The 22,191-nt window shown below is 38.0% G+C and overlaps 1 protein-coding gene across 6 annotated transcripts in view; it reads right to left on the reverse strand.

Annotated features, from left to right (window-relative positions):
• The window catches only part of LOC124180139 (growth factor receptor-bound protein 14-like), a 297,724-nt gene that overhangs the window by 239,442 nt on the left and 36,091 nt on the right, over nt 1-22,191 (reverse strand). The window contains exon 2 of one of the 6 annotated variants that reach the window (XM_046565252.1): nt 9,115-9,580. The exons of the other annotated variants lie outside the window; for them this stretch is intronic. Within the exon in view, the coding sequence (XP_046421208.1) occupies nt 9,115-9,178 (64 nt within the window). The 5' untranslated portion in view covers nt 9,179-9,580. The remainder of the gene's footprint in view (nt 1-9,114; nt 9,581-22,191) is intronic. 6 annotated transcript variants of the gene reach the window in all.

Genomic DNA, 22,191 nt, shown 5'->3' on the forward strand with positions numbered 1-22,191 from the left:
TCCAAAAAGTTACTCGATTTCGACGAAACTCGGTACTCGGAGGTTTTTCATGTCGTTGATTACGAATCTAAATACAAAATTACAAAATTCCAAATGTCGGATCCAATATGGCGGATGAAAATCCAAAAAGTTACTCGATTTCGGCGAAACTCGGTACTCGGAGGTTTTTGATGTCGTTGATTACGAATCTAAATACAAAATTACAAAATTCAAAATGTCGGATCCAATATGGCGGATGAAAATCCAAAAAGTTACTCGATTTCGGCGAAACTCGGTACTCGGAGGTTTTTGATGTCGTTGATTACGAATCTAAATACAAAATTACAAAATTCAAAATGTCGGATCCAATATGGCGGATGAAAATCCAAAAAGTTACTCGATTTCGGCGAAACTCGGTACTCGGAGGGTTTTCGAGGTCGTTGATTACGAATCTGAACTCGAAGTAACAAAATTCCAAACGATTGATCCAACGTGGCAAACCAAAGCTCCAACAATCACTTGATGCTGCCATATTGGATCCACAATTTTGAATTGTATAATTTCGCGTTCAGATTCGTAATCAACGATCCAAGAAGCCGCCTTATTATACCAAATTGTATCGAAATCCGTTCGATAGATTTAATGTGTCCCTGAAAGGGTTAAACGAGGATATCCAACCTCTAACGTACCTACACGTGTTACAGTTACGATAAAAATCTGAAAAAATTTAGAGAATTATCTTTGAATCATTTGGAACCGATTCGAGGAGGTGACTCGGTAGAAATTCTAAAATGAACCTTTCCAAGGACCACTCTAGTACATGCATACATGTCGATCATCAAATTATCTACATCAAGCGTATAACAAGAACATCCTCTTTACCCAATATTGCCAAATTTCTCCACGTAAAAATCAACACGCATCGATCGGGAACATGATGACACATGATATATATATATACATGTCGGAGAGGATAAAAAGTGATTACTTTGGCAAGGATTACTCATATTAACGCGTGACGATCCCGAACACGTCCGGTAAGCTCGCTAGTTAATCCGCGACTGTCGATTTCGTCCAAGCATTGTTATAAACAAACCATTTGTTTGTTGCTAAGATTCCGTCATTAAGCTATATTCATAGCTTGCAAAGAACGCTTGAAGCTTGATACGGTGAACTCATCGGGAGTTCAATTTCAAATGAAATATCCTTTTATTCTCAAAAGACTAAATACATTTTTAAATGGAATTATTGAACAAAGATTAAAGATTTGTCATACTCCGACATATGTAAATATATTCGCACCAATCGACTAACAGATACCCCCCCCCGGCATGGATCCTCTGCGTATTAATGATAATTGACCGCGTTTAGACGATTTCTATTTGTCTTCGTAAGTAGGCTACGTCCAGATTCGTTATACATATTGTAAGTGTATGTGTGTGTGTGTGTGTGTGTGTATACGTATATACGCCAATTATATATGCCTGCGGCGACGTGGGTGACGGCGGAAAGTGTTATTATATACTATACCCTGTGTAGATAATAATTGAATTGTAAGTTGCGCGGCGTTGCTCTGCTTTGCTCTCCTCTCTGTGGACTTTCTCCTATGATTCAACCGTCCTCACACATATGTATGTATGTATATATATATATATATACACACGGAAGAGAGTATAAATACATATCCCCATATTACAATGCACACGCTTAACATAGACAATTAATGACGAAATGCAGACAATTTCGCATTCGCGGACACAGATCAACGTGTTTATTCGTCAACTTGTATATTAACATATGTACTGAATACATAAACTGTCACAGTGGTTTGTACATTACATGCGTTAAATATTATGTACATAGTCATAATCGGCCAAGTAAACGTGACAAGTGCGTCTCGAGTTATAACCTCATGTATAAAATTGCTCCATTATACTTATATACGTATAAGCATGTGTGTACATACATAAATACATACATACGTTGCGATAAATTAGTGAGGAATTCGCCCGACCGGATGTTTGTTATTTATCTATACAATACGTTATCGAATTAGCAGAACATCTATATAGTACAACGGTGAAGATTTTATACCAATCATTTACTCTTATACATAATATGAGCTCTTGAAGATACGAGAAATAAGTGTGAGTTTCTTCATTACCGTTTATTGCTTCCCCTCATCTCGTCCCTTCTATTATTTTATTTCATTTTTTTTTAGTCTTCTCCAAACTGAATAACGAGCTGAGAGAAATCTTCTCTTCGCCAAAAAATTACTAACAAGAATCTCTCTTGTTCTCGGCTAACAAGAATCAACACACAGGCACAGATGTATACGTATATCGGGTATGCATACATAACACATGTAAGAGTCGAGATATTCAGCATGGAAATAAAAGTAAAGAAAGAGGAAATAAAAAGAGAACGGAAATGAGTGGGTTTTTAAAAAAGGGTGCGCATAAATATGGTTCGAAGTTAGCCAAGGGGTGTAATCATGAGCCGTAACTTTGTATCGCTGCCTTGTGATCTTCCTCCTCCACCAACGTTCCGCCCGATAAAAAGTACGCGGGTTAGTTAGCCTGTGAGAATGCATGTGTACATGTGCGAATATACACATCGATAGTATAAAATGTATGTATGCCCATAAACTGGCGGTGACTTTCGATCGATCGAAAATTACGGTGCAACTTTGTTGTCCGCCGCACGGTGCTGCATGCAACATGTATTATCCTTCGTATGTGTACCGGGACAATCTCTTGGAACTTAAAAATCGAAACATTCTTCTGGCACACCGATTCGATCGAATCGTCGATTGTTGCTTCTTTTCATTTTTTTTTCCTTTTCTTTTTATACAACGTTCTTCGGTGCTTCAAGTTTGTCCTTCCATTTTGTAAATTATATACTGGAAGTGAGGTATCAAAGGGGAGAAAAAAAAAAAAAAAGGTAAACGAAGTAAAAGTTGCCGAAAGAAATAAAATGAAAACTCACGCGGTCGCTCCGACAGAAATTACGAAAAAGAAAAATAAAGATTAAAAACAACAGAAGGAAAAAAAAAAAAAAAAAAAACGGCGTACGAGAGGAAAAAAATTTGCGAGAAAAAACAAGAAAGGACCGCAAAGAAAGCAGATATACTTTTTATTGAGAAGCTCGCTCGCGGAGCTGCACGCAACGATGAAAAAAATTAATCATTTTTCTATTAGCTGTGCATACACAGACATACATGGGTAGGTATTGTGGTGGATATTATCTTGACACTGTCCAATAATTTAACAATAACACAACGAATATAGGATAATAAAACATCGTATTATCATTCCATCGTGCAAGTTATTATTATACGCAATATACTCATAATAATAGAAAGGAAATTGGATTCGGTAAGTAACTTTTTGAATATTAATTCAACATTATCGCCGTATATCGATCGACGGAATTTAACGTGATACAATCCTTATCGTTGATCCCCTTGCCCCTCTTGCATCGAGTGGAAAAAAAAAAAAGAATGCGAAGAAGCAAGGAGACAAAATAAAGTATAAGAGAAAAAGAGGAGAGAAGTTTTTCTTTTCTTCTTTTTCAAAATACACATTCGTTTGTTATATAATATATACTATAGGTATATTAATAACAGTTCTGCACATTGCAATGACAACCCCCCCCCCCTCCAAAGAAAAGAAGTAAAAAATTTAACAAAAAAAAAAAAACGCAAAATGATGATTGTTCCCTTTTTTGTTTTCATCGAACATGCTAATTTTCTATAAACGAAAAACGTCGATGACAACACACCGAATGTGGAGAGATAAAAAAGAGGGAAGCGTACCTACGAGAGAATTTTTTTTTCTTCTCATTTAGTAGTGTTGGGAACAACCGCAAGAATTTATGCCACGCAATACAGATGAATGACTATGATGACAACGACAATGTTTTTTCTTTTTCCTTGTTGACAAAACTAGAAGCTGTAAATGTTTTGAGAAAGGTAAGAGCAAAGCGAATATAACAATAAATATAATTTACTCATAGGGTTAGATTTCGATTTCTCGACGAGAGGCGAAGAGAACTGTTGGTTGTTCATAACGGCATCGATGGAACGGAAAAAGAAGAAGAAGAAGAAGAAAAAGTTAGCGAGAGAGGTATGGAGACCGTGCGCAAAATCGACGACAGCGCCGAATCGGAAGTATTTATCCCAACATGGACGGACGTTTTCCCCTGCCTACGCCAATGACTCAGCCAATCGTAAGATTCCGTGGCTACGCCATAGCATGAAATTAACCAGTAGTTTTTAATCGCCCTGCCTAGGTTAGGGACAGTGAATGACGGTTTATTCGCTATTTCTCAAACTGTCGTAAAAACTGATAGCGCAAAAATTAACCTTTCCTTTTCTTACAACGGAAGGAGGCATTTTCTGGGTACGAATATTTGTGGTTTTACAAATGATGACGAATGACCGCCGGGCCACCCGTCAAACCTCGGTACGAGTCCCGTCGATAAGGACAAATTTGGCCACCGGTGGCGCCACTTGTACTCGCGCTCGGTCCCTTATTTCAACAAACTAAGAAGAAACTAACAGTCGAGTATTTATTTTCTTACCTTTCTTTATTTCTCTCAAGTATCATCTCTCCGTGACAGGTTGATACGTGTGTTTAATACAGCCGGTGGCTCTTTGAACCATGTTACAGCGAAAAGTTCGTCATTATTTTACCTCGAATGTGAACGACGCGGTGAAAACTAACTTGACGATTTACTTATCATATATAACGTCAACGTTAGTGCGAGTCCCGTTGATAGGGAGAAATTTTGCCACTGGTGGCGCTACTCGGTCCCTAAGGTAAGCGTACCAGTTATCGACCTTCATTGATTATATCTATTTGATCCTTAGTTCTAAAATTACCAAAAAATAAATTCGCATCGTCCGATCCTCCAGCAATTGGTTTTGGCCTTCAAGAAATTCACAATTTGTGCAGTAAATTTATAATTTTGGCAAACAAGGGTTAATAACTGGGTCTAAACGTGTCAACAACCGGTACACACTTACCTCACAGGTAAGTATCCGAGGGCCGAGAAGGTCTACGTGCCTGAATGCATACGCCCTCCTTCTTTCTCTTTCTCTTTCTCACTCTCACTCTTTCTTTTCCTTTTCCTCATTCTCTCTCTCTCTCACTCGCTCTCCGTCTCTCCTCATTCATTCATTTGCCGTCTTTTTTACCATCTCGGCGGCCTCGTTCCTCAATCAGCGGCGTTCGCTTATACCTCGTAATAATATTTTATACCTCACCGACACACGCACACACACACACACCGATGACGCGGCTATTTTTAACCCGTAAACAAGTATAAGAAGAAGCTTCTTGGGTATTATAATATGCAAGTGTACGTACATATATACACAATGTATGAAATTCTATTTACAGTTTCTCGTGGATCACTGTGTTCGTTTTTTTTGTTTCTCCATGTTACGGCGCTCATGAAAACTGCAAGGCTAGGTGACGACGTAATATCGAAAATATTATAATAGACACCTAACAGCGCAACGTATGAAAAATACCGGAGAAAAAAAACGTCGCACGAAGTCGATTTTCCAGAATTGCACAGAATCCGCGTCGCATTTCTATTTACACAAGTACAAACTATTCGATAAATGAAAGTCATGACAGGGGAGGAATAGAAGAAAAATTAATAAGAATTACAAATTTTTATAGAAATATTCAGAGAAAAAAAAACTTGGGCGAAAGTTATATCCTATTTTTTGCTGTAAAATCATCATTTAACCAACGAAAATATCAGAATTTCAAATTTAATTTTACAATAATGTTGTGTTTTATGTTTCTTGTCTTTTTTTTTTTTTTTTTTCTTCAAAAGTAGATTCGAACGAAAAGAAAGGATTTTAACAATTTTTGAAGCCCTTCCCCATCCAGGTGAATATATTTCATCATCGTCATCACTCATCATCATCATCATCATCGTCGTCGTACGAGACTAATTGTAAAATAATCGTATTATGCTCATTGTCTGACTTGAATCGAAATATCCACTAACAAAAGACGGCAAAATAATGGAATTAAAACAAAAAAAAAAAAAAAAAACAACTCCAGAGTTGGACAACAATGTAAAATATTGCGACCCAAACCCAAAAAAAAGTGGCTGTCAGACCCAAGTCGAATTGACGGGGAATGCCCCATATATATATATATTCGTATAGAAATTTTCCACGTTGCAATATCTATATGTATATGTTAAATAAAACGACATTGCAACGTGAAAAAAATGTCCCGGTAAATGATAAATTAGATAATATTGCACATGTACGTATAATCATCTTCAACTCGTCGCAGATGAATTATGCACGCGCTATTTACTTGTTTTTCCTTCAACGATATCTGTAACGGTGAAGATACGAGAATAGACTTAGGGACGTAGGCGTAGACGACCACCTGCGATGTTTCTATTTGCACGTTTTACGCTCCAACACTCCGCCTCCCCCTCTTCTTTGCTTTTAGCCGGCAATCTTTCCTCTACGCACATATAATGCATAATGGTAAAGCGTAAGGCTTAGGTACACTTGCGGACGATAAATCTGAGACGGCTAATTTTTTACACTAGACAGTCACGTTGGCGACACTGAGAAACCTGCAGCGCCACAGTCGGCCGAGCGCGAAACTAATTCAATCTCAATAAACGTAACATGACCCGTGACCGTCGAATCTAACCTTAGAATACGTGTAATTCTAACAACTCATTATCCCCGCGGTATTTTAAGGTTAGATTCTACGGTCATGGGTTATGTCACGTTTATTGAGATTGAGTTTGTTTCGCATTAGGCCGACTGTGGCGCTGTAGGTTTCTCAGTGTCGCCAACGTAACTGTCTAGTGGAAAAAATTAGCCGTCTCAGATTCATTGTTCCCCCAAGTGTACAACGTATACAATAATCCTTAGAGGCGAGGATATAAATGAATTGTAACTTATGCGATTACGATTATAGACCGTAAGATTGTGATGTTTAAACGTTAAGGTGAAATTATTAACCAGTAAAATTAAAATACTATTTCTTCGTTCATTTTATTATTACAAAATGGTAACTCGCAACGATGACTGTATTTTTTTTTTTACAATTTATTATACACATTTGTAAATTATAATAATACTCGCAAACGGGTGACGAGAAGAAATAATTGTTACTTTTTTTTTTTCATTTAAACCCGCAAGCGAGAGAGCTTGGATATAGAATGTTAACTTCAGATCGGTTCAAAATGATGTTAAAAATTTAGTAAATATGTATGTTAATTTTCAATTTCACTCTCAGCGTATTCAATTTTTATTCGGAAATTTGTTCTTCTCTAAGAATTCTCACTCGAACACTAATACTGACCTCAATTAACAATAATTAATTATTGAAGAAACAAAAAATTATGTCTCTGTGGACGTCTGAAAAATAAGTTTTCTCAACAAAAATCATCCTATTATATTATATACTAATTTCGGAGAGTTTAAATCGAAACAATCTACTATTCATTTTTTTTTCTTCTTCTTATGTAAAAAAAAAAGCATTTCCAAATGAAAAATCGACATTTTACTGATCTTTCAGCGAATAAAAGAAACCAAATTTATGAGAGAAAAAATGGACGATGAAAAATATTTGAAGCGACTGTGACAATTTCTAATCCTATTTTCTTTCAATCCAAGCTCCCTCAGTATTTCCATTATAAGCATATAATGTATCCTAGCGGTTAAATAAATAAGCGAAACTTGTAATTTTCGTCAAGTCGTCAGAAAAAAAAATCTACTCGACGTAGTGAGTATATTGCATAAAAATGAATAATAATATAAATAACTGCAGAGCGGGGAACACGAAGCAGCCAGCCGCAAAATCGCGATCAACGTGTTACACAGAAATAAGAGAAGTAAAATTCTGTCGAATGCTGATGCAGCAGCAGCAGCAAGATTATGAGCAGCATAGGAAAACATGCCGTGCGGCGGAAAGATTGATTTTGAAGTGATGCCAAGCCGCCTTTTCTTAAATAACCGTTTAAGGGTATGCGGTACTCCTACCTTTACCGACCGAGCAAATTAACCCTTTTTTACTAGTATTAAATGAACAAATGAACGAAAAGGGTTCAGATTTTGGCGGTGTATCGCTATTTTGTAACGAAATTGATGAAAGTTATTCATATGACGAAAATCGTTAAAAAAATGTGTGATTTCTGATCGTCAGCTGATCGTGAGAGCATCATTTATTTACGAAATCATTTCAATTCCTAGTTTTCGTCTAGCGACCTCAATATTGCATGAAAATAGTCTCACGATTGCTCATTTTGCTCCTCATTATTTCCGGAATTGCGAAAAGTAACTCAGTAATGGACTTTTTGGCTCATGAAAGGCGGGAAATGTGAAAATAGTAACACGCGTTAAAACACCACAAATTTTTTTAACGACTTTCGTGATATTGGTAACTTTTCTAAATTCCGCTACGAAATAGCGATGCACCGTCGAAATTCGAACCCTTTTTCGTTCGTTTGTTCATTTAATATAAAAAGAAAAAGGGTGAGTTTGCTCGATCGGTAAAGGTAGGACTGCCACACGACCTTAAAGCAACGCTCCGACGGATCTTCTATTCTATAGTATTATGACTCATTATATACTATAATTTATATTAATATTGCTCATTGTTAAACTACATAGCTACACAGACGGCATTACGAATTCATGCCAATTGAAAACAAGTTTTTTTGTTCTTATTTTTTTGCATAAGTCAGTGGACTAGAGAAAACGAAGAAATCAATGGAGAGAAGTGTAGGGGTAAAAAAAAAAAAATAAAAAATAACGTGAGCAAAGAATAAATTACAGAATTTTTTACTGCAGATTCAGGACCTCATCGTTTGCAATAAAAAATGTCCTCTGTTTTAGCTTACGTAATTTTTTTTTTTTTTTTTTTAATCCTTTTCAATCACACACTCATGTACGTTGTATTAAATATTTCAAAGTTCGAAATTAGGTGAGTAAAGAAAATTGCGGAAGAAAAATCAGAGAAGCGAAACGTATGCATATAGTTTATGAAAAGTAAGTAAATGCGTTATTGCTATTAATAAATATGCAACACTATAATAATAATAATAATAATAATAATAATAATAATCGAAACTTACGATCGTGAGTTGGGTAGCGGTTGTTGTTATCGTACTCGTTGTTCGACAGCAGTTTGTACTCCATGATTGAGCTTGGATTTATGACGAAGACGTGTGAATGAGATTTAAATATTATTTCCAGAGGTCTTGTATTATAACGTTAAGTATCGTAGTTTTGTAGTAATATTCATTAAACGGTGTATGCGACAGCACACAATGACGAATAACTTCACGAAACACACGCGATTTCACAAAACAGTTTTTTTTTTTTATATTGTCTTTATATTCATTTTTTATTGATATCACAATTGCAAATTGTTTAGACAAATCACAAACTGGTGAAACACAATTGTTTCCGATTGCACACACACGTTATTATATACCTGTTTATATATATATATATATATTTCGTGGATTTGATAATTTGTATGTTTGTTTGTTTGTTTTTCAATGATCCGCTAAAACAGCGATAAGTTATTGCGTAATCCTTGTCGAAAGAGAAAGTAAAAGATTGTTACACCTGAACCACATGCGTTTCGTATCATATTAATAACAATTTTAACACATCCGCGATTGTTTCTTACAAATATAAAATATCATCTGAATAGGAGGGCTGGTGTAGAAAAAAAAAAAAAAAAATAAACAAACGAGGCTTTCACAAAGTAAGTTCAATACACAAATATATCCAGTCTTGCGTTTCATTCGTACGCGTCTGCAACGTCTGTTATTTAAATAATAATATTCGGTCAAACATAAATTATAATCGGATAAAGGGTGTGCGTATAAAAAATTTGGAAAAATAACTGCGACGTATTAAATGAAGGAAGAAAATTTCCCGGTGTAATCGTTTGTATTTATTCGATTTTACAGAGAGAAGTAGAGAGAAAGAAAAAGATTCGCGCTGTGTCCTTGGAAAATTATTAAATATTTCAAATTTTTATTTCCCCGCGGTTTTTGTCGTTCAAATTTCTGTTACTTCTGGTGGTTTTTTTTTTTTTAATTTTTCGGAGTCACGTGGCGTTTATGACGATAGTGTCGCAAACGCGTGTTTTTTTACCCGTTATCTTTAGCGCTATCTACGCATCTACAATCTATCGAGAGAGAGACAGAGAGAGAGAGAGAGATTTTCACGTGTGAAACGCGGCGTAATTATTATCATCAGATATACTTAGATGGCATACCTAGATATACGTCCTATTAACACGCTATGCGTATTATACGTGTGTGTAAAATATGTATCTACGCATCATTTATGCGTGCGCAAATGACTAATAAGTCCCAAACGCGATGATTCAATCATAAAAATATGAACGGAGAGAATGCGTCATTATTATATATAAATGTATATATATATATATATATAGCGATTCGACAATCTTGACCCCCCCCCACTCCATTCGGTATTACATAGATACGTCTTTGCATATTTATATATTACATTTACGATACGTTGAGGGTGTAATATAAAATTTACCGTCGTATAAAGTTTATCTCAATACACATGAATAAGTTAAATTGGAAGATTTCCTTCCGAAAATCTCACGTGTAAATTTTACATACCTATGTACGTGTATAGGTGGTGAGGGATTTAGAAAAAAGAAAAATCAACAACCAAAAATTGTCACATATTCTCGAGAATCGAGCGACTTGGCAATAATTACCGCACTTTCATCGCTGTATATTATATTGCAAATTCGACGTCTGGGATGAGGAAAAAAAAAAAAAAAAAAAAACGAAATGATGTGAAAATTGATTTGTTTCGCGGTTTGTTTCTTACAAATAATATCATTGTAACGTAACGACGGGTCGATAAGAACGCCGTTTGCTTTATCCTTATTGCATCCCGTTATGGTTGCATTCGGAAAAAGGAAACAAAAGAATATGAGAAATAAATAAATAAATAAATAAATAAATAAACTTGTGATGTTGTGCTCTCTTATACTCCGAGATGGGAGGGAACGGAAAAAAAATTACGAGATGATAAATTTGTTTATACATATATATATAAGTGTGTAAAATTACTTAATGCACTAGTTTTAACTACACATCTCATTGTGCATAAATGTAGTTGTACATATAATATTATTGTTATTATTAATATTATACGCAATAGCAAAGTCTTACGTTGTTCGGTTTTGTGTATCGGCTTTTGTATCGACGCACTGAAAATTTGCGTACCCACAGCGTGTTGTTTAATAGACTAAACGGCGCGTGTTGTTACACATTGATAAGAAACGTAATAGATAACGCGTGCAGTAATCACGTTGGCTTTGTATACATAAATGCGTGAACACAACGGTGAAATAAATTATGCGAATTACGCGAATAATTGTACAGTAACGAAAGCGGCGGTAACCGAGAAAAGTATACAACATTGACATCGGCAGCTTCTTCTTCTTCTTTTTTCACTTCCTACTTATTTTCTAATTCTGTCGTACGTGTTATTTATAATTACGTCAATGAATAATCGTGATCGCAAAGCTTATAATTAAAAATAAATAAGTAAAACAGTAATATTTCCACCACGTACGCACATACACGGCATTCGATGAAAAAAGAATTGTCAGAGCAATTTTTTAACATAAATAATAACAATACATTTGTGATTTTACCTCGTAATTCGGACATGGAGTATATATAATATAATATCTTCAAGTCGGTGATAAAAATTAATCAAAAAGGCAAGAAAAATTCTACTTTTTTTTTTTCAATATACTGACAGATATTATATTGAAATTTAAAATCCTGTCAATACGAAATTTGAAAACAATCGAAATTGCAGTAAGTTTTCATAGTCCAGTATTCAAAACACAGAAAGACAAATTAAAAAAAAAAAAAAACGGTCAATTATTAAGCAACATAAGTATACGTCAGGTGAGAGGAAACCCGTGCGGTTAATTCAGACGTATTTGCTAACCTGTCCTCATCCTCCTCATTATCATATGTATAATAATATATGTACATTCCTAGGTTACAAGGATTACGATTTTTTTTTTTTTTTTTTTTTTATTTTTTTTTTTTTGCCTGCTGGAGTTGTTCTTGACGCGCAAGAGCACGATATCGTGTTTAACAAAAAATAGTAACGACCAGAGGGGGAGGGGGAAGAGGAAAAAGGAGGTCCTCTTTCTCATCGTCCCAACAAATTCCGCAAGTTTATTTGGTTTTATATGGGATTATATCGTTCTTTTTTCGCCATTCTTTCCCCCCCCGTTCAAGCCTATCGTACAAATGCCTGTTTTTTTTTTCGCATCGATTTTACACCACACGGTTTCATACCTCGTACCGTTGCATATAAATACAACGGGGGTTATGTATTTTGGTCGGTTAAAACAACAATCTGCAATATTGGACGGGACTAGAGTGGGAGAATCCAAAAAAAAAAAAAAAGAGCCGAGAATAATAATAATAATCATCGACAAACGCACTGATTATTGGTGATGATGATGGAATCGGAGAATTGATTCCCGGGAAATTGTGACGATTCCTCGACGATATGCAGTAGGTGAGAAGAGATGCGGGTAACAACAAAATAAAAAAATAAAAAAATAACAAGCTTTTTATCAACCGACAATTTGAAGAGCTCAGATAATTAGGGAACGTCGATAATCGCAGGTTGTTCATTAATGAATATCGATAAACTTGCAATACCGATACCGAACAGTACGAAAGCAGGTTAAGGAAAGAGTTAATATTTAAAAAAAAAAAAAAAAAACAAGAGGGCAATTTGTTTTTTACCCTGCCCCGGACGAAATCGCGTCTATTCGATATCGCAAACGGGTATATCATGTATATACACGATTGTTGGGTAGGTATGCAAAGGTTGTCGTTTCGTGCTGCACTTGACACCGTAACTCGAGAGAGATCTCGATTAAGTAGTTGTTGAAACAACCACCTGGGTGGCTGCCTCCGTCTCCTTCGTTTTCTCACCCTCCCTCCCTCACACCCTCTCTCTCTCTCTCTCTTCCTCTCGTCGCTCTTAATTCGACCAGTTTCAAGCCACGCGGCTCCTCTCACGATAATTGCAAACGTATACGTACCTACATGCATGTGTAATAGAAGTGATGAGATTAATGATCACTCGGATTAGAAATTCATCGTTTTTCATGCTACATTTTTACTCTCATCTCCTGTTCGGACTGCAAAAAGGATGAACGCAAGAACCGAGTGAAATGTTTTGAAAAATATTAGTAACTCGAATAAAAATCAAAGATTAATTGGAAAAATGATTAAAAGGTTGAGTCGATTGATTGCCTAATAATTTCATCAAATTGAAAAATTTCTTACTGATTTTAATGAGTAATTTTAATATTTCGTGGACAATGACGTTGTGATATGTGTTGTATAGAGAATAATTAAAACTTCTCTTCGGTTTGATCCGATTGTTGAATAATTAATTCGCAGAAGAAATATAATAACGAGCGAAGTCGGAGATGGTTATTTTTTTTTTATTTTTCAAATCAGATGGAACAAAATTATTCAGCATCAGCGATGTAACGAATGTAAATTTTCAAGTATACGCGATTGCGAATGCGAATATACATTTTCAAATCTGGCGCCATATCTCTGTGCCTAAGATTTGACAATTGATTGACCGACAGACACACCATGCAAGTTGTAGGAACGCATTAGCGCCGTTTGCATCTTATTCCGGAAGTTACCGATCTAATCCGAACCAAGCCGATTGTTTGTTTGATTATTTAACGACGAATTTATAACGGAAATAAATTAATTTTGAGGTTAGAGTGTGGTTCAAACGTCAAGACAAACTTTTATAATAAAATTTCATTATCAAACTGATGTTTTTTTTTTTTTTTGTCTAATTTAGTATTATTCTCGCAATTTTCATAACAAAAATACGAAGTATCTGTAACATTCACATTCACAAAATATTGGAACGCGAATGTCAAGAAATGTGGGAAAATTCGTTACGTCACTATTTGGTATGGAATCTTAGAAAAAAAAAAAAAAAAATAACACGATCACGCATTCCAATTTCTTAAAATATAACGCATCGCTTATTACGAATCGTCAAGCATCGCCGAGTCGAGTTTCGAGACGAAGATTTACGTTACGTATACACGAGAATAGCAGGTAAGAAAAAAGAAAAGAGAAAAGAGAAAAGAGAGAAAGGAACTGGAAAGAGAGATGGAGAGACAGAGAGAGAGAGAGAGATAGAGATAGAGAGTGATGCGGATGCGACTAACTTTCGTCATCAGAGTCACGATTCGTCATTGTCTCGAAGAGAGAGAAAAATGGGGAAGAGTTATTATTCGGAATTGGCTGCGTAGAAACCGTCAATTTCCACCGCGAGAGACGGTAAATTCAAGCGATGGGATTTTGAATAACTTGTGGTGTAACAGTTGATCAGACGGTGATAAGAGCCGAGTACTTTGGCGCATTCCTTTCTGGAGATAGCCACAAGGTAGAAAAAGAAGAAGTTACTAAATTTTCGATTCGACGATTTATACAGCAGACGTTCGTGTTTGAAAATTAGTTGTATGTACAAGAGACGCGCAAACACGGTTCTATATTCCAATTGGGATGATCAAGTTTGTTGTTTCGAGATCTTAACCTTAAAATGAGAAAATCCCAAGTCATAGGTATTTGTTGCGTAGAAGAGAGAAAACGGAATGCGGAATTCAAATACTCTGAAATGATAACTCGAAAGCGTTAAAAAAACACGATAGCTGTTTGAAAAAACGGGTGAGGGTCGAAACTTGGAAGGATTAATGTCGCGAATGACCGATATAAAGAAATTTCAAACACGCGAAAATAAAAGTGTCACTGAGTAAATTGACTACTTCCGAAATTGAAACAATATTTCGAACCATTCATCTTTCGTTATTTTATTTTCTCACGTTGTTTGAAATTTCGACATATCGACCATTCGCAATATTTACCCTTCCAAGTTTTGAACCGCAAGCGAAAAAACAAACACACGTGAGTCATATTTGGTCATACAGTTTATACGTTATACATATACATTATTTATACATATGGTCTGAATTTAGCAGCGGCATATATTTGATCATAACTTTATTTATTTATCGTTTATCCGCTTCAAGAATATCAATCGACGCGCTTTAATTAATCGTTATTATGATCACTCTTCGTGGCGAATGAAATTATCGAATTACGAATCCACGATTGCTGCTGGAAGTTTCGACGTTGACGTATATATTTCTAAATATCTTAAATGCGAAAAAGGGCCTTAACAGCCTCATGGTAAGTAGAGTAAATTCGTAAAATTCGTGCAATTTCGTCATTCCTGCACCAAATGAAAACGCATCAGAGTGTTTTTATTCACTGTTCAGCCTCTTTTCGAGTTTCAAACGCGCGAACTTCGATATCTGAAGATATACGTAAGACGTTGAAATTGACTAGGGCATCCTCTCAAAGCTTCGTTCAAACGGCGCGCTGTTTCACGCGAAGCATCAAGATTCGATAACGCGTGTCGCGCTTAATGACCTGCGACGAACTTCAAGCGTATCACTTCTCACGCCCGCCGCCCGCTAAGCCGCGTTTCACGTTTCGGTAAGAAACACAAAAATTATATTAAGAATTTTGAAACAGGTATGATGAATATTCCGAGCCGCGGATACGAAATCAAACGTGAATCAACGAATCGACAAAATCTTACCGATCCTGCGCTCAGCTATCTCGTTAATTTCTCTGTTCTCCTCTTAGTCCCACCACCCTCTGTTTTATCGACATAGAAAATTCACCGTCAACGACTGATTTCCGTCTGTCTTTTGTTTTCAACCGGCTGCACTGATTGAGAGATCGAATTCCCCAGTTTTCAACCAACAGCAAAAGCGAAATCGTAGAATAAACTAGAACTCAGTGTAGCCAGTTGAAGACGCTACTGCGTAATATGACCGAAAGAAAACTGAAGATACACTGAGAGAAAAACGGTCTAATACGAAGAAAAAAAAAAAATAGATAGAGCTGATAAACATTTTGATAGACCAACACATCTTGAATTGACTCAAATGTATATTCATTCCGCAGCCCGCGAAGGCGCAATTAGTTGATTCAACGACTTTTTTCTCTCAGTGTAGGGAAATTTGGGTAGCTGCGACGTTCAAGCACTTGAACAGATATCGTTCAATACGAAGCGCAAAGAGACGCTAACTGCGTACATACTTCAGTTCGGTAAATTCCGAAATAAGGCGAATAAGGGTGCTAAATGGTACATACATGTGACTCGAAACATATACTCACTAGTTCCGAGTAAACAAACAAACGATGTAATAAACAATAGACCCGAAGTTGGCCTTTGCACTGGTCGAATAAAAAAAAACCCACGACATCCACCCAAACACTAAACACACTAAACAACACACACACCCACCCACATAAAGATATTGTAAAAACACACCGTCACTGATCGAGTTGAAACGTAAACAAACGAACAAACGCGAGAAAAAACCGACGAGGCAATGCCGATGCGCAGTGCCGATTTATAAAACCGCGTATAGAAAACGGAATCGAACCGAATCCAATGGAATCGTTCTCGCAACTAGTCTCACAATCAATCCAATCCAATCCAACGTAGGGTAACTAAAAAGCGCAGACTCGCGGTAGTAGCCCGGATCGACGTGAGGGAAAAAAAAAGCGAGGCGACGAAAAGAAGAAGAATAAGAAACGTAATAAGCCAGTACAGCGATGAATGGTCTGTGAAACTGGCCTGAATCACTACGACTCGAACGAACTAAAGAAGGAGGAAACTAACGAGCGCAGTGAATACAAACGTACAGCCTTACAAGCGTCGACCGATCACGCGTGGTTATCTCGTGGATCCTCGCGTAGTACTACCGCCGCAACGGACGCGGGTCCTTCGCCCCTCCCTCGACGTTTCTCGATCACCCTCACGCTCGTCTCTCTCTCTCTCTCTCTCACACACTGTTGTCACCCCCCCCCCCCTGCTGCCGCCGCAGCCGCCTCCAGCGTCGCCCCTCCCCCCCCCCCCCCCCTCCCGCCACGACGCGGTTCGTGCGTCGGCGCAACGACGCGACTCGACGATACGCACGATATGCTTTCGGCGGCCACTGACGTCGCACCGACGCGCATCCGCACGGAGGCTCGATCCTCTCCCCCCCCCCCCCGCCCCGCCGCCCCTCCCCCCCCCGCCCCGCACGTCTTTCATACAGACGCGACTTTTGCGTCTCGCGACTATATAGACGACCAGGGATTTCGCTCCATCGTACCACCACTATACCTATACCGAGTGTCTGACTTGCGACGGGTAGTACTACCGTGTACTACGTACTACTATATCGGCACTATATTTCTTTCGTAGTACGTACGTATCCCCCCCTCTCGACGACCGCATAGACGGGTCAAAGTACGAGTTTGCTCGTAGGATAAGTTAGGGCTGCGCCGTCGATCGGTTGATCGCGAATTTCGATTGATTCCTTAACTTGTCACGTTCTGTGGGGTGTTTTGCTTTTTAAAATTATTTTTGGTGACTTTAAGTGACTTCGAAAATGATGAAAAAATTCACGTGTGTTCTTTGAGGTGTGTTGTTTGAGATTCGATAGTTTGTTCACTTGATTGTTTATTTGGAAGAAAACTGGGCGCCTTGTGGTTTACGAAATATAATAGGTGAAAAAACGTCAGGCGGGTAGGAAAGATTCCGTGTGACAGGGTAAAAGGTTAATAATTGCAACGTGTTATCAATTTTTTAAATAATTTGTCTTTTTTCGAGGGTCTGTTCTGGGATAATTTGAATCGAAGCAGTCGCACAGAGGGTGTTTAGACCCTCCGGATCACAGATTCTGTTGTAAATCTTAAGGGTGCTTCTGTTATTCAAAATATCAAGGTTCCAATGTGCTGTTTCATTACAGTACATCAGGTTGTGGAGAATTCGAAATTTATAGTCTTTTCTATGGCTCGGAAATGATAAATAATGTATCTGTTTGTACTTGAATACATGGGAACCTGCCATAGAAACTTCAAGACAAGACAATGAAAATTAACATTTCAGATAAAAATACAAAACAGACTTCGCTTAATATTACGATTTCAAAGTTAATAACGTTATTGTATAAACAAAGCGAGTTTGGAAAAATCGTCTTTAGTCAGCAGCTTTGGGATTGTCTGAAATTCAATTAACCGTGGATGAAAAACACACAAGATATTTTGAAAAAGTCAATCCTTTTCAAAGTTGCATTCTATTTTCCAATTTTAGATCGACTTTGAAGAAGCCAGCTTCTCAAAATATGAAATCTTGTTACATCATGGTTTGCTGAATTTCAGATAATTTCAACAAGTTACGAAATAACGCTTTTTCACAACGTGCATCGTTACAATAACGTTACTAACTATTATGTAATCTATTCTCGATAAACTTGCAGAATAAAACAAAAATTGAAAAGTTCGGTCGAAACTTTCCAAAAACTTTACGCACGGCGCGTGATTCTTGACAGCTTACAAAACGTTGAATTATTGCTTCGTATCGATTAGAGTGTTTGATTACAGGCATCTTTTGAGTAACGATCTAATTGGTGTTTGAGCAGTCTGCAAAGTACGTTAATCACGGATAACAGTATACATATAACTGCGCAACGAAGTTACCGTACACGTGTAACGTAGGCCTGTACAATCGTATAATCAGCGATTTTATCTAGCTACAAACAGGAAATTCATTTGATGTAATCTGCTTTGTTTTTCTTTTACTTCGTCGAACTATAATATGTAATAACTGGTATTACAGTTTCGAAGTGTTCGTTAATCATAGGATTTTGTCACGCGGTAAAAACTGTTCTTCGATCATGCATGTAAAACATCACAATCATTGTTATCAACTACAAGCATCCAAGCCATTTTTAGATATATTCTTTTACAACAACGTAACAACAATCCCTGCCTATTACGGTTAATTTATAAACAATGAATCAAAAATTCTCAACTCACAGTTATGCGACAATCTACATAATCGCCTTTATCGAATCGTCTAGAATCTCCGTAAATAAAAAGAAGAAATATACACGGAAGTTAAAAAATAGGAACAAATATTACACGTATAAAACCGAGAATATCCAGTCAAATCGAAATACCGGTACAAATTAATTCCATAACACATCGATGATTTCTCTATCATCGCATTATATACCTACATTATTAGGTGACGGTGATCAAAGGCTCGTACGATTTAACAACTACGCGGTGTTTGCGAATCGGCTGATACAGCGAGAGAGAAGGAAACAAGCGCACAGACGTGCGAAATACGCAACAGAAACGCGTTACGTGTAAGATGAAGGAAATTTAGTTGAAGTACCTACGTAACCTCGAGCTACGTTGTTCTTACACCTACGTCACACGAAGCAGCGGCAACTTATTGTTTGGTAGAGAGGAACAGCGAGCATCTCTCCCGCCAGCAAGCTATCTCAGCGTGGCGTAGGTCGCTTACGGCAACGTCGACGACGGAACTACGCGCGGGCGTGACGTCACGTGACGTCACCCAGCCGAGCGACGAGATATCCACCCCCACCTCCACCTCCACCGCCGCCTCCTCACGCGCTACGGGAGCTTGTCGGATCGATTCCCCGCGCTTTTGCGTCGCGGCGACGAATTTGGAACTATGTATACGCTTACTTGCCTGTCTAACATGCCGCTGTAACCCGATCGCGAACGGGTATATATTATTATCAAATACGCAGTACGATCTCTTTACATTTGCCAAATAGTTTCAAAACCAGGATTAACCTGCCGGTCGACATAATTTTAGACAAATACTGAGAAGGAAAAAAAACACAATAAAAAATTGTAGGAACTGGAGGAGGTGGGAAAATATTCAGACGTTGCTGCTAATTGTTGTAATATTTGAAAGAAAAAAAAATCGAAAAAAAAGAAACGTTAAAACATGAACCACTCTACCGTTTGTAAATTTTTCCATGTAACACGCTTCTGTAACCCAATCGCTGTATTTGTATTTAAGCGGCAATAATGGACAAATGTTTTCTCGTTTCGTCTTTCTATTCTCTTCTTGTCTCTCTTTTCGTTTGAAAAAAGAAACAATTTTTTTTATCACTTGTACTTTTACAACCTATATACTTCGCTGCTGTCGCGTGACTAATGCAGGCAAATACATGCATACCTATAGGTATGGTATTTAATAGATAGGCGGGTAACGTGCCTTTACAACGTTTGCCACATAATGCCACGATAAACGGATGTAGATCGTAATCGTCGACAGGTTATTAGGTAAGTACGTGTTACACATTATTGTTCCAAGTGGACACGTAATTGAAATGTTTCAGGCACTGCACGAAACATTCATATGAATGGGTATATGCTTGATTAGATTGAATCAATTTTTATATCGTTACTATACGTAGGTATGCGTGTAAGTTTTGCTTCGAAATTTCGAAATTTAAAGGAAAAAAAAACAAAAAAAAAAATTCCACAAATTGCACGAATTATTAGCCGTCGTCGAAGCTTTTCATCTGATTCGGGATCACCATACTCGTATGATAAATAAAAAACGGCGTACTTGAACGAGCATTAAACAAACGTAACAAAATTTATCCGTTTTACTTGAAAATTTCACAACATTTTTCTTAAAGTTGAAAATAAAAGAAATGGACAAAATTTTTAAAAGAACGACAAGTAGTTGGTTGGACGATGAGAGGTGGTGGCTTAAAGGGGAATAGTTGATGAAAACCCTTCTTTAGAAGTATACACACGTAACGCAGCAACCAAATTCGACAATGAATATCATAAACAATATCGTAATCTAGTTGTACGATGCACATATATTATAAACATTACATTGAGGAACCGGAAACCTTCGTTGATAGAGTCATCGTTTTTCACCGGAGAAGATATTCGTCTAGTAACGTCGCTGCAAGAATGCGTCGCAGGTAGAAAACGGCGGCAAAATCGTCGAGGCCAACAGGGCGAGGTTATAAGGCGAGACAAGGCCAGACGAGACAAGGTAAAGTAAAGTAAGATGAGGCGAGGTAAGATGCAGGGCGTCTTTGAGTACAGGAGAAGTCGTCGTCCTCCCCTCTACTTTCTTTCTCCCACGAAATGTTCCAACGGACACGCGGCTCACGCATCTTGGTCCCGCAGCGACGCAGCGACGGCTCAAGGAGAAAAGGAAAGATGGGAAAGATAAAAAGAAAGGGACCGAGGGTCGGCGGGGAGGGGGAAGGGCCGAAAGGTAGACTGCAGACGTAGATAGGATAGGTATGCGGGTGGGTAGGTAGGCAGGTAGGTAGGTAGGTAGGTGGATTCGTTCAATAAATGCAGAACAACGCGAGGGGTGGGGATGCGTCGAAGAGACGAGTAGAGGGGCAATGTTGGTTGACGAAGAGAAGGGGGGGGGGAGGCTGCGGGCGTCGTTCGCCCCCTACGCCGTACCCGAAGCACAACACGGCACGCAACACGCAACGCACACATGCGCGCACGCGGCATGTTGCGTTACGCGAGAATCGGAGTGTGCGGCTCGGTGGTAAGAATAGAACGCGTGAAAGGGGGCGAAGGGAATATAGCGTCGGACGGTTGAGGGTGAGGGGGGGGGGGAGACGGATGAAGAAGGACGGACGAATAACAAACCCACGCCTGCGCCACGTGGGTACCGATTTTTACCGTCTGCGCACGACGCGCAACTGCATCGAGGAGGTCTGAGCCGGTGGCGCGCAACGGGAAACGGGGTGGGGGAGGTGGCAGGGCTCTGTGTACGATCGATAGACGTCCACGCCGAGACCTCGCGACAAGGATGCCATGATAACAAATAACAATGCAGCATGGGTCTCTTGCCGCCGCGCCGGTGAGAAGCCTCGACGCAGCCTTTTGCAGGGCGTTTCCAATTTCGGTTATATTATTACGCCAAGGTACGTACGTACGTACGTACGTGCGGGATGTTCTTGGCTGGGTAGCGAAATTGAGAAGTATCGGAAAAGGGTGTACGTGACATTTTCATTGGCAATAAAATTAATTTTTTTCCTGCTCTCTTTCAATTTTTAGTTTCAGGTTTGAAAACTTTACGTTTTGCCGTGTACTTTCTTTCTAAAATGATGGAAAAAAAAAGGTAAAAAAAAAAAAAACACATTTTTCGAAGAAAAGTAAACGAGATTTTTGAAATCTTCT

This window comes from Neodiprion fabricii, chromosome 4 (assembly GCF_021155785.1).
Source record: "Neodiprion fabricii isolate iyNeoFabr1 chromosome 4, iyNeoFabr1.1, whole genome shotgun sequence".
In the NCBI taxonomy this organism is placed as follows: domain Eukaryota; kingdom Metazoa; phylum Arthropoda; class Insecta; order Hymenoptera; family Diprionidae; genus Neodiprion; species Neodiprion fabricii.